Source organism: Dama dama, chromosome 13 (genome assembly GCF_033118175.1).
Source record: "Dama dama isolate Ldn47 chromosome 13, ASM3311817v1, whole genome shotgun sequence".
NCBI lineage: Eukaryota > Metazoa > Chordata > Mammalia > Artiodactyla > Cervidae > Dama > Dama dama.
Window position 1 is genome coordinate 39,526,036 of NC_083693.1, and position 13,288 is coordinate 39,539,323.

A 13,288-nucleotide genomic window follows, 5' to 3' on the forward strand; every position below is an offset into this window, starting at 1 on the left:
TAGTGAGTGAGTGAAGGAAACTAAGAGGAAAACCCAGAATGATGGTATTTGTCAGCTAGCAAATCCTGGCACATTTCCAGTAAAAGGATTGTCAAGTTTAAATTTCTAATTATTTGTAAATATATCAAAATAGATGCAGAGAATATCAGTTTCTCCTGATAGCCATTCTTTCCTGTTCACACAGATAACACCTTTGGTTTTTAGCTAGGCACATGCACACCAGAATAAAGACTACATTTCCTAGTCTCCCTTGCAAGTATTACTTTTCAGGGCAGTGAAATGTGAGGGAAATGATAATATTTCCTTTAACAGTATGACCATTTTTGTTTTGTTTTCCTTTATTCAATCCTGTTGCTTAGAAGTGGATATGACCGTGAGCCATCTTAGACTCCACAGCAGAGTCAATGCTGTTTTGTGGAAGAGAACCACACAGAACCGTATCTACACAGTTTTTTGTTGAAGTGCAAAACTGATCTGGACTGCCTATCTTTGGACTGTTTTACAAGACAGAAATTAAAATCAGTCTTGCCTAAGCCACTTGTGTTTTTCCCAGGTCTTTGTTATGGGACATCTGTATTAGCATATTCTAATACAGTGTGACATAACGTATGGCCCTTTTGTAACAGTCAATGGTTCCAACAGGATAGAAGGAAACTTGCAAGGTAAGTGAAATTAAAATATATGAACATTCATTCACACTTTTCTGTTTTTAATAATTTGTTAAACCAATTTTTACTCCAAAAGATTTTCTTTCTGCTGTTTATTTACATGAATGATGAAAATACTTTAACGTTTCTTTAAATTATGATTATCCTCAATATTAGTTCCTGAAGAAAGTCCAAAGAAAAGTTTGATTGCAATAGAATTTTTAATTTCTGAATATTAGTATTTAGCTGTTTTTGAAAGGCTTACATACTGAATTGCCTTCTGTCAAGTGACAGGGTTGACAGGATTGTTTATTCAATCAAAATGTTTAAAAAATGCTTTCTTATGTGCTTTCAAAGCAGAATCTTTCTGCAGCTACAATTTGACTTGTTAAAGGCTGCTTTAAGGAATAAACTCCTTGAAAAGCTAAGGAACAATGTAAGGAAGAGGAGGGAAGCATAGGATTAAGATGTGGAAACAGACATTCCACACATTGTTACAGTTAATAGCCTGTGACCTAGACTAATGAAGGGGGAAGGCCAGCTCACTGCTGTAATTATCAACTTTATTCAAACCTGGGCCATTGGTAAATACAACCACTTTTCAATCTAGTAAGAGAAGCCAAACAGCAAAGGTTTTGCCACTGACTTGTACTGCAAATTTAACACAATGAACATGAAAGAATGTAAAATAAACTTTCACAAACCTGATGGTTTCCTATGCATTCTACAGAAATGTTTGAGAAAGTAATTAAATCTACTTCTGTCATTTAAACACCACCATAAATTCCATTCTAATAAAAACAGAAGACGCTAAATCCTCTTGATTTGAAATTGAGATTTTTAGATGACTGACTTGGTTTTCACTTGTAGAAACAGTTTATGAGTCTTGCTTTATGAAAATCCTAAAATAAAACATAGTGAATATTAGTAATAACGTCCTTGTTAAATGAACAAAACTAACACCTGCACTATGTAAAAGAGTGTTACCAGGAAGTCATTTTAATATTGGCCCATTTATAGAAAACATCAAATATTTATATGAGACATGTTATTTTTGTTTTATTTCATTTCTGCACTATGCCATGATGGAGACAGAAGACTATGCTACTATAAAGCAGAAAACATTGGCAGGAGCCAATAAACACCATTTAATGTTTTGGACTAAGAGTGTATGGAGCATTTCATTTCAGAAAGGCTTTATAAAAGTTAATGTTCTGTGGACATCGTATCTTTTTGCCTTTTCATATGAACAAAGCTAGTGGAGGGAATGGAATTCCAGCTGAGCTATTTCAAATCCTAAAAGGTGATGCTGTTAAAATGCTGCACTCAATATGCCAGCAAATTTGGAAAACTCAGCAGTGGCTACAGGACTGGAAAAGGTCAGCTTTCATTCCAATAACAAAGGCAGTGCCAAAAAATGTTCAAGCTATTGCACAACTGCCCTCATCTCACATGCTAGCACAGTAATGCTTAAAATTCTCCAAGCAAGGCTTCAACAGTATGTGAACTGAGAACTTCCAGATGTTCAAGCTGGATTTGAAAAGGGCAGAGGAACCAGAGATCAAATTGCCAACATCTGTTGGATCATAGAAAAAGCAAGAGAATTCCAGAAAAACATCTGCTTCACTGACTACACTAAAGCCTTTGACTATGTGAATCACAACAAACTACAAAAGTCTGAAAGAGATGGGAATACCAGACCACCTTACCTGACTCCCGAGAAAGCTGTATGCAGGTCAAGAAGCAACAGTTAGAACCAGACATGGAACAACGGACTGGTTCCAAATTGGGAAAGGAATACGTCAAGGCTGTATATTGTCACTCTGCTTATTTAACTCATATGCAGAGTACATCATGTGAAATAGCTCAAGCTGAAATCAAGATTGCTGGGAGAAATATCAATAACCTCAGATATGCAGATGACACCACCCTAACAGCAGAATGTGTAGAGGAACTAAAAAGCCTCTTGATGAAAGAGGAGAGTGAAAAATCTGGCTTAAAACTCAACATACAAAAAACTAAGATCATGGCATCTGGTCCCATCACTTCATGGCAAATAGATGGGAGAAAAATGGAAACAGTGACAGACATTATTTTCTTGGGATCCAATATCACTGTGGATGGTGACTGCAGCCATGAAATTAAAAGACTCTTGCTCCTGGGAAGAAAAGCTATGATGAACCTAGACAGTGTATTAAAAAGCAGAGACATCACTTTGCTGACAAAGGTCCATCTAGTCAAAGTTATGGTTTTTCCAGTAATCATGTAGAGATGTGAGAGTTGGACCATAAAGAAGGCTGAGCACCAAAGGATTGATACTTTCAAACTGTGGTGCTGGAGAATACACTTCAGAGTTCCTTGGACAGGAAGGAGATCAAACCAGTCAATCCTAAAGGAAATCCACCCTGAATAGCCATTTGGAGGACTGATGCTGAAGCTGAAGCTCCAATACTTCGGCTACCTGATGCAAAGAGCCGACTCACTGGAAGAGACCCAACTCATTGGAAAAGACCCTGATGCTGGGAAATACTGAGGGCAGGAGAAGGAGGTCACAGAGGATGAGATGGTTGGTTGGCATCACCGACTCGATGGACATGAGTTTGAGCAAGTTTCAGGAGTTGGTGATGGACAGGGAAGCCTGGAGTGGGGCAGTCCATGGGGTTGCAAAGAGTCAGACACAACTGAGTGACTGAACAACAGTAACACCATAGCAAAAAAGGAAAGACTGATTATTACAAGGAATTAGAAAAAATATCTATTCATTAATTTTAAATGTAGATGAAGATAACTGAGACCCTTTTCTTAACATTTACACAAAATTTCCAAGTCTAATTAAAATTCAGTCACCATACATGTATCTGAAACATACTATATTCAAAGCCTAGTCAGGATACTAGAATTACAGGTAGGAATAAATAAACATAATTGATCTGACTGACACAAGCAAAATTGTGATCTATGACATTTCAGCTTTGATTCCTCCACAGAAACACTGGGGAGAAAAGGTGGAAAGCATCAACTATATGAACCAACTTTGTTGGAATTCTGGAAAACAGTCAAAGGTTTACAGCAACTAACACACAGCCCAGTAAAGAAAACCCATCCTCAAAATGGCAGGAAAATGTGACTTTTTACCCACCCTTGCCTCCCGTGCAATGGTGGGCTTATTCTTAAAATGAGATAAGCCTGGTTTCCATTTCCCTCCCTCAAGCCAGAAGAGGAAGAATAGACTTTACTTGCCAATCACTGCCTTTTCTAATCTGTCTTTGGGATTACAAGATTTGATTCAAGCTGTTCATCATTGTTTTTCATAACTTGGAAACAGGCGAGAAAAGGTAGGCACTGCTTGTGAAAGCTGCCTACAGCTTGTGAAAGATGACTACAGAATTGCAGGCATCGAGATACAGGCCATGTAAGGCCCAGAGGAGAAACTGGGGTGAGATTTTTGACAAACCAGACGTTCAAAAGCAGTTGTACCCAAGGAGTGCAGAATGCCAAATGTGTGCACAAACAAAAATGGCTCAGAAAAGATTTAAGACCTTAAGCTTGCATCTTGGTCTGATCCCTAGGATAGAAGCAAGCCTAACTAAGTACGGCAGGAATGCCTTCGGACACAGCTAAACTGTAATAAAGGAGAATGGGCATCCAGGGACATCTCTAAAATCAGATAAACATGAGATAATAGGGACAGAGGTTTCAATGATCACATACAAGGAATAGGCTTTGCAAAAAGGGCTTGGAAGTCTCAAAAACATGAACAACAGCTTTTAGCTGTCAGCAACAACTGGTGAACTAACTGAGGATAAAACAATGTTATATTCAGAATTACAATATTGTAATAGTAAAGTGCCCAATTTTCAACAACAACAAAAACCCTGAAAGGCATACAAAGAAACAAGGAAACAAGGTCTATTCAATGAAACAAACTGGCCTGGAGGAAGCCCACACACTGAACTTAACAGAAAAAGGTCTTTAATTATGGTCAAAGAACTAATGAAAATCAAGAAAGTGATGAATAAAATGGGAATACCAATGGAGAGAAATTACAAAAAGGAGCCAAACAAATTCTGGAGCAGAAAGTTAAAATAATAAAATTTCACTAGAGGGGTTGAACAGTAGAATTGAGTAAGCAAAAAAAAATTCATCAGCAAAGCTGAAGACAGGAAGGTTGAAATTGCTGTCTAAGAAAACAAAAAAATCTTAAGGGATTTGCAAGACACCCTCAAATGGAGCAAGAAATGTTACAGGAGTCCAAGGAGGAAAGAGAAAACTATATAATGATTATTTGAAGAAATAATGACAAGAAGCTTGCCAGACTTGATGTAAGATATGGATGTAGACGTCCAGAGGCTCAATGAACACCAAATAGGGTAAAGTCAAAAGATATATCATATAGTTTGTCCTCAACCCAGGATCTGGGATTTTTCAAACCTTAATGTTACAAAAGTGATAATGCATTCAGTAAAAACCACATTTCAAGTTTTGAATTTTGATCTTTTCCCACATTAGCAATATGCAATGAGATATGCACTTATGCTGACTGGCAGTGACAGAGAGCTACAGCTCCCAGTCAGCCACATGATCATGAGGGTAAACATCTAATATACTTAAAATCATTCTGTTTTTCAGCACAGTATTCAATTACATCACTTCAAAATAGGCTTAGTATTAGATGATTTTTGCCCAACTATAGGCTAATGTAATTGTTCAGAGCACATTTAAGGTAGGATAGGCTTAGCTATGATGTTCAGGATAGGTATATAAAATGCACTTCGACTTATGATATTGTCAACTTACCATGGGTTTATCAATATACAACCCCACTGTAAGTCAAGGAAGATCTGTATAATTAAGCTATACAAAAAGAAAGAATCTTGAAAGCAGCAAGAATGAAGAGACTCATAAAGAGGACATTCAGCGCTTCCTATGTGGCCCAGTGGTAAAGAATCCACCTGTCAATACAGGAGACATGGGCCTGATCCCTGATCCAGGAATATTCCACGTTCTGCAGAGCAACTAAGCCTGACTAAGCCTGTGTGCCACCACTGTTGGGCCTGTGCTCTACAGTCTGGGAGACACAACTACCGAGCTTATATGTCACAACTAGTGAAGCTGGTGCACTCTAGAGCCTGTGCTCCTCAACAAGAGAAGCCACCACAATGAGAAGCCTGGGCACCACAACTAGACAGTAGTTCCCGCTTGCCACAACTAGAGAAAAGCCCATGCAGCAATGAAGACCTAGCACAGCCAAAAATAAAATTTTTTTAAAGGGATCTTCAGTAAGATTATCAGATTCCTCATCAGAAACCATGGAAGCCAAATAGCAGTGGTTTGATATATTCAAAGTGCTAAAAGAAAAAACTGTCAACCTAAAATATTTTATCTGGCAAAACTATCCATCAAAAATGAGGAAGAAATGAAACCATTATCAGATAAAAGCAGGAGGAGACTATTACAACTAGATATGCCTTGCAAGAAATGCTAAAGGGAATTCTTCAAGGACAAAGGATAAGAACAGGAAACCATAAAAAGAAATAAAGCTCTGCAGTATAGAAACTAATATAACTCTAATGTTTAACTCTGTTTGCCACACAATTTAGGAACCAGTGTATAAAAATAGTTATTGGTTTATGTTTCCCGACACAACGCTTAAAGATAGAATCCTGTGACATTAATGACTGAAAGGGAGTGAAGGCAAATTTATACAAGAGCAAGGTAGCAAAGTTTTTTATTAACTATTGAACTTAAGCTGCTATAAATTCAAATTAGTGTTATTATTTTATGACATTAAATGGAATCCCCATGGTAACCACAAAGAAATAGATACAGAAGAATTCCCTTGTAGTCCAGTGGTTAGGACTCTGCACTCTCATTGTTAAGGTCCTAGGTTCAGTCCCTGATTGGGGAACTAAGATCCCACAAGCTGTGCAGTGCAGCAGGAAAAAAAAAAAACTGCCAAAAAAAAAAAAAAAATAGCTATAGAATACATACAAAAGGAGAGAATTTATATGTTTTACTAGAAAAAAAAATAATCAAAACCAAAGACACTAACAAAATAAGGAGCAAAAATCCATGAAGCATTTAGAAGAGAAATAGCAAAACAACATAAGTTCCTCCTTACCAACAATTAATTTAACCATGTGCTGTCTACAAGAGACTGACTTCAGATCTAAATAGGCTGAAAGTGAAAGGATGGATAAAGATATTCCATGTGAATAGTAATCAAAAGAGAACAGTATACTATTACCAGACAAATAGACTTATAACCTTTTTGAATTTAAAGAGACAGAGAAGGATGTTCTATAGGGTTTTATATAACAGATACAACAATTATAAACATTTATACATCTAATAACATCCTCAAAATACATTAAGCAAAACACAACATGCATTGCTTTCATTGCATCCCATAAGAATATTTTAGCTGCAAATGTTTATCTTAAGATAGAAAACTGAAATCAACATTCTAACTTTATAACTTAAGGAACCAGAAAAAGAAGAATGGACTAAGCCCAAAGCTACTAGGATACTAGAATATTAGATTAATATTAGAATATTAGAACTAAGACAAGCAAAATACTGAACAGAAAATTTTGAATCAAAAGTTAGTTCTTTGAAAAGGTTAATATAATGGATAAACTTTTAGCTAGATCAATAACAGAAAAGACTCAACTTCAAAAAACAAGATTAAGGGGGAGGAGCCAAGATGGCGGAGGAGTAGGACGGGGAGACCACTTTCTCTCCTACAAATTCATCAAAAGAATAACTGAACGCAGAGCAAACTTCGCAAAACAACTTCTGATCGCTAGCTGAGGTCATCAGGCGCCCAGAAAAGCAGCCCATTGTCTTCGAAAGGAGGTAGGACAAAATATAAAAGATTAAAAGTGAGACAAAAGAGCTAAGGACGGAGGTCCGTCCCGGGAAGGGAGTCTTAGGTGGCATTGCTTGGGGTAGGGTCCGGGCCTGAGTGCCCTGAGGACAATCGGAGGGAGCTTCTGTGAGTTGCCAACTTGAACTGTGGGAGACCAAAAGAGAGAGAGAAAATTAACCGGCCTGAACACACTGCCGGCCGTTCGCAGAACAAAGAGACCGAGAAAGTCCAGAGAAGAGCTCGCAGGCTGCGGACCGGCCCAGCCCCGGCGGAGGCAGGAGGCAGGGGGGAGGGGAAGGTCGCGGCGAGACACAGGGCGCAGGCACCCGACCTGCGCGGGCGGGGACTGGGGCTGGGGACGCGGAGGGCAGAAGGCGCGCGCACCCGACTGGCGCCAGCGGAAACTGAGACTGGGTCCGCGGAAGGGAGTGGGCGCGCCACACCTGGGGAGAGTGCGCCCACCAAGCCCCTGGCTGCCTGGACTGCTCTGACGGGGAAGGCACAGAGAGCAGGCGCAGCTTTTTGTTCCGCGCTTTTGTGGAACACAGGAGGACTGGAACCTCGCGCAGCGCGGGGCGCGCTCCATATAGAGCGGCCGGGAGCCTGAGCAGCGCAGACGGAGAAAGCAGCGTCAGCCCCTCCCGGCAGCGCCAGCTCGTCCCCGCGGCGCAAGCCCCTCCCCGCAGAGCGACGGAACTAGCTACCTGAATAAGAGTCCACCTGCGCCCGCCTGTGTCAGGGCAGAAATGAGGCTCTGAAGAGACCGGCAAACAGAAGCCAAATAAACAAAGGGAACCGCTTCAGAAGGGACTGGTGCAACAGATTATAATCCCTGTAGAAAACACCGACTACACCGGAAGGGGCCTGTAAATATCGAGAAGTGTAAGCTGGAACGAGGAGCTATCTGAAACTGAGCCGAACCCACACTGACCGCAACAGCTCCAGAGAAACTCCTAGATATAATTTTACTTTTTTCTCTTTTTTTTTTTCTTTTTTCTTTTTTATTTTTTCTCTTTTATTTTCCTTTAAAATCCCCTATTACTCCCCCATTACTCCTTAACTTTCATTTCCATAGATTTTTATGATTTTTTTAATTAGGGAAAAAAAATTTTTTTTTCTTTTTTCTATTTTTTTCTTTCCTTTTTCTCTTCTATTTTCTATTTTTCTTTTTCTCTTATTTCTTTTAAAGTCTTCTAGTACTTCTCTACTACTCCTTAATTTTCATTTTCAATACACTATAACCTTACAAAAAAAAAAAAAGAAGAGAAGCCCTATTTTTAAACTGAAGATTATTCTCTCCCAATCTTGACTCTCTGTTTTCTACCTCAGAACACCTCTATTTCCTCCTTTCCCCTTCCCTTCCCAATCCAATTCTGTGAATCTTTGTAGGTGACTGGGCTACGGAGAACACTCTGGGAACAGACAGCTGCGTAGATCTGTCTCTCTCCTCTTGAGTCCCCCTTTTTTCTCCTCCTGCTCATCTCTATCTCCCTCCTCCCTCTCCTCTTCTTCATGTAACTCTGTGAACCTCTCTGGGTGTCCCTAACGGAGGAGAATCTTTTAGCCATTAACCTAGAAGTTTTCTTATCAGGGCTGTATAGTTGGAGAAGTCCTGAGACTACAGGAAGAATAAAACTGAAATCCAGAGGCAGGAGACTTAAGCCCAAAACCTGAGAACTCCAGAAAACTCCTGACTACATGGAACTTTAAGTAATAAGTGACTGTCCAAAAGCCTCCATACCTACACTGAAACCAACCACCACCCAAGAGCCAATAAGTTTTAGAGCAAGACATACCACGCAAGTTCTCCAGCAACGCAGGAACATAGCCCTGAACATCAACATACAGGCTGCCCAAGGTCACACCTAACACATAGACCCATCTCAAAACTCATTACTGGGCACTCCATTGCTCTCCAAAGAGAAGAAATCAAGTTCCACATACCAGAACACTGACGCAAGCTTCCCTAACCAGGAAACCTTGAGAAGCCAATCATCTAACCCCACCCACTGGGTAAATCCTCCACAATAAAAAGGAACCACAGACCTCCAGAACACAGAAAGCCCACTCCAGACACAGCAATCTAAACAAGATGAAAAGGCAAAGAAATACCCAACAGGTTAAGGAACATGAAAAATGCCCACCAAGTCAAACAAAAGAGGAGGAGATAGGGAATCTACCTGAAAAAGAATTTAGAATAATGATAATAAAAATGATCCAAAATCTTAAAAACAAAATGGAGTTGCAGATAAATAGCCTGGAAACAAAGATTGAAAAGATACAAGAAATGTTTAATAAAGACCTAGAAGAAATAGAAAAGAGTCAATTAAAAATGAATAATGCAATGAATGAGATCAAAAACACTTTGGAGGGAACCAACAGTAGAATAACGGAGGCAGAAGATAGGATAAGTGAGGTAGAAGATAAAATGGTGGAAATAAATGAAGCAGAGAGGAAAAAAGAAAAAAGGATCAAAAGAAATGAGGACAACCTCAGGGACCTCTGGGACAATGTGAAACGCCCCAACATTCGAATCATAGGAGTTCCAGAAGAAGAAGACAAAAAGAAAGGCCATGAGAAAATACTCGAGGAGATAATAGCTGAAAACTTCCCTAAAATGGGGAAGGAAATAGCCACCGAAGTCCAAGAAACCCAGAGAGTCCCAAACAGGATAAACCCAAGGCGAAACACCCCAAGACACATATTAATCAAATTAACAAAGATCAAACACAAAGAACAAATATTAAAAGCAGCAAGGGAAAAACAACAAATAACACACAAAGGGATTCCCATAAGGATAACAGCTTATCTATCAATAGAAACCCTCCAGGCCAGAAGGGAATGGCAGGACGTACTGAAAAATAATGAAAGAGAATAACCTACAACCTAGATTACTGTATCCAGCAAGGATCTCATTCAGATATGAAGGAGACTTCAAAAGCTTTACAGATAAGCAAAAGCTGAGACAATTCAGCACCACCAAACCAGCTCTTCAACAAATGCTAGAGGATCTTCTCTAGACAGGAAATGTAGAAAGGTTGTATAAACGTGAACCCAAAACAACAAAGTAAATGGCAACGGGACCACACCTATCAATAATTACCCTAAATGTAAATGGGTTGAATGCCCCAACCAAAAGACAAAGATTGGCTGAATGGATACAAAAACAAGACCCCTATATATGCTGTCTACAAGAGACCCACCTCAAAACAAGAGACACATACAGACTAAAAGTGAAGGGCTGGAACAAAATATTTCATGCAAACGGAGACCAAAAGAAAGCAGGAGTCGCAATACTCATATCAGATAAAACAGACTTTCAAATAAAGGATGTGAAAAGAGACAAAGAAGGACACTACATAATGATCAAAGGATCAATCAAAGAAGAAGATATAACAATTATAAATATATATGCACCCAACATAGGAGCACCGCAATATGTACGGCAAACACTAACGAGTATGAAAGAGGAAATTAATAGTAACACAATAATAGTGGGAGACTTTAATACCCCACTCACAACTATGGATAGATCAACTAAACAGAAAATTAACAAGGAAACACAAACCTTAAATGACACAATGGACCAGCAGACCTAATTGATATCTATAGGACATTTCACCCCAAAACAATCAACTTCACCTTTTTCTCAAGTGCACATGGAACCTTCTCCAGAATAGATCACATCCTGGGCCATAAATCTGGTCTTGAAAAATTCAAAAAAATTGAAATCATTCCAGTCATCTTTTCTGACCACAGTGCAGTAAGATTAGATCTCAATTACAGGAAAAACATTGTTAAAAATTCAAACATATGGAGGCTAAATAACACGCTTCTGAATAACCAACAAATCATAGAAGAAATCAAAAAAGAAATCAAAATATGTATAGAAATGAATGAAAATGAAAACACAACAACCCAAAACCTATGGGACACTGTAAAAGCAGTGCTAAGGGGAAGGTTCATAGCATTACAGGCTTACATCAAGAAACAAGAAAAAAACCAAATAAATAACCTAACTCTACACCTAAAGCAATTAAAGAAGGAAGAAATGAAGAACCCCAGGGTTAGCAGAAGGAAAGAAATCTTAAAAATCAGGGCAGAAATAAATGCAAAAGAAACTAAAGAGACCATAGCAAAAATCAACAAAGCTAAAAGCTGGTTTTTTGAAAAAATAAACAAAATTGACAAACCATTAGCAAGACTCATTAAGAAACAAAGAGAGAAGAACCAAATTAACAAAATTAGAAATGAAAATGGAGAGATCACAACAGACAACACTGAAATACAAAGGATCATGAGACTACTACCAGCAGCTCTATGCCAATAAAATGGACAACTTGGATGAAATGGACAAATTCTTAGAAAAGTATAACTTTCCAAAACTGAACCAGGAAGAAATAGAAGATCTTAACAGACCCATCACAAGCAAGGAAATCGAAACTGTAATCAAAAATCTTCCAGCAAACAAAAGCCCAGGACCAGATGGCTTCACAGCTGAATTCTACCAAAAATTTAGAGAAGAGCTAACACCTATCTTACTCAAACTCTTCCAGAAAATTGCAGATGAAGATAAGCTTCCAAACTCATTCTATGAGGCCACCATCACCCTAATTCCAAAACCAGACAAAGATGCCACAAAAAAAGAAAACTACAGGCCAATATCACTGATGAACATAGATGCAAAAATCCTTAACAAAATTCTAGCAAACAGAATCCAACAACATATTAAAAAAATCATACACCATGACCAAGTGGGCTTTATCCCAGGAATGCAAGGATTCTTTAATATCCGCAAATCAATCAATGTAATACACCACATTAACAAATTGAAAGATAAAAACCATATGATTATCTCAATAGATGCAGAGAAAGCCTTTGACAAAATTCAACACTCATTTATGATTAAAACTCTCCAAAAAGCAGGAATAGAAGGAACATACCTCAACATAATAAAAGCTATATATGACAAACCCACAGCAAGCATCACCCTCAATGGTGAAAAATTGAAAGCATTTCCCCTGAAATCAGGAACAAGACAAGGGTGCCCACTCTTACCACTACTACTCAACATAGTTTTGGAAGTTTTGGCCACAGCAATAAGAGCAGAAAAAGAAATAAAAGGAATCCACATAGGAAAAGAAGAAGTGAAACTCTCACTGTTTGCAGATGACATGATCCTCTACAGAGAAAACCCTAAAGACTCTACCAGAAAATTACCAGAGCTAATCAGTGAATATAGTAAAGTTGCAGGATATAAAATTAACACACAGAAATCCCTTGCATTCCTATATACTAACAATGAAAAAACAGAAAGAGAAATTAAGGAAACAATACCATTCACCATTGCAACAAAAAGAATAAAATACTTAGGAGTATATCTACCTAAAGAAACAAAAGACCTATACATAGAAAACTATAAAACACTGATGAAAGAAATCAAAGAGGACACCAACAGATGGAGAAACATACCGTGTTCATGGATTGGAAGAATCAATATTGTCAAAATGGCTATTCTACCCAAAGCAATCTATAGATTCAATGCAATCCCTATCAAGCTACCAACGGTATTTTTCACAGAACTAGACCAAAGAATTTCACAATTTGTATGGAAATACAAAAAACCTCGAATAGCCAAAGTAATCTTGAGAAAGAAGAATGGAACTGGAGGAATCAACCTGCCTGACTTCAGACTCTACTACAAAGCCACAGTCATCAAGACAGTATGGTACTGGCACAAAGACAGAAATATAGATCAATGGAACAGAAT

General features: G+C 38.5%; 1 protein-coding gene across 3 annotated transcripts in view; it reads right to left on the minus strand.

Annotated features, from left to right (window-relative positions):
• Positions 1-649: 649 nt before the first annotated feature.
• Positions 650-13,288, minus strand: part of NRG4 (neuregulin 4) — a 109,692-nt gene continuing 97,053 nt past the window's right edge. For 2 of the 3 annotated variants that reach the window (XR_009695429.1, XR_009695430.1), the window contains one exon: positions 651-1,549. Coding sequence is in view for 1 of the 3 variants with exons in the window: in XM_061158915.1 (XP_061014898.1) it covers positions 1,539-1,549 (11 nt within the window). In the remaining 2 variants the exon portion in view is untranslated. Of the gene's footprint in view, positions 1,550-13,288 lie in introns of all 3 variants that reach the window. The other variant, XM_061158915.1, reaches the window with a different exon arrangement.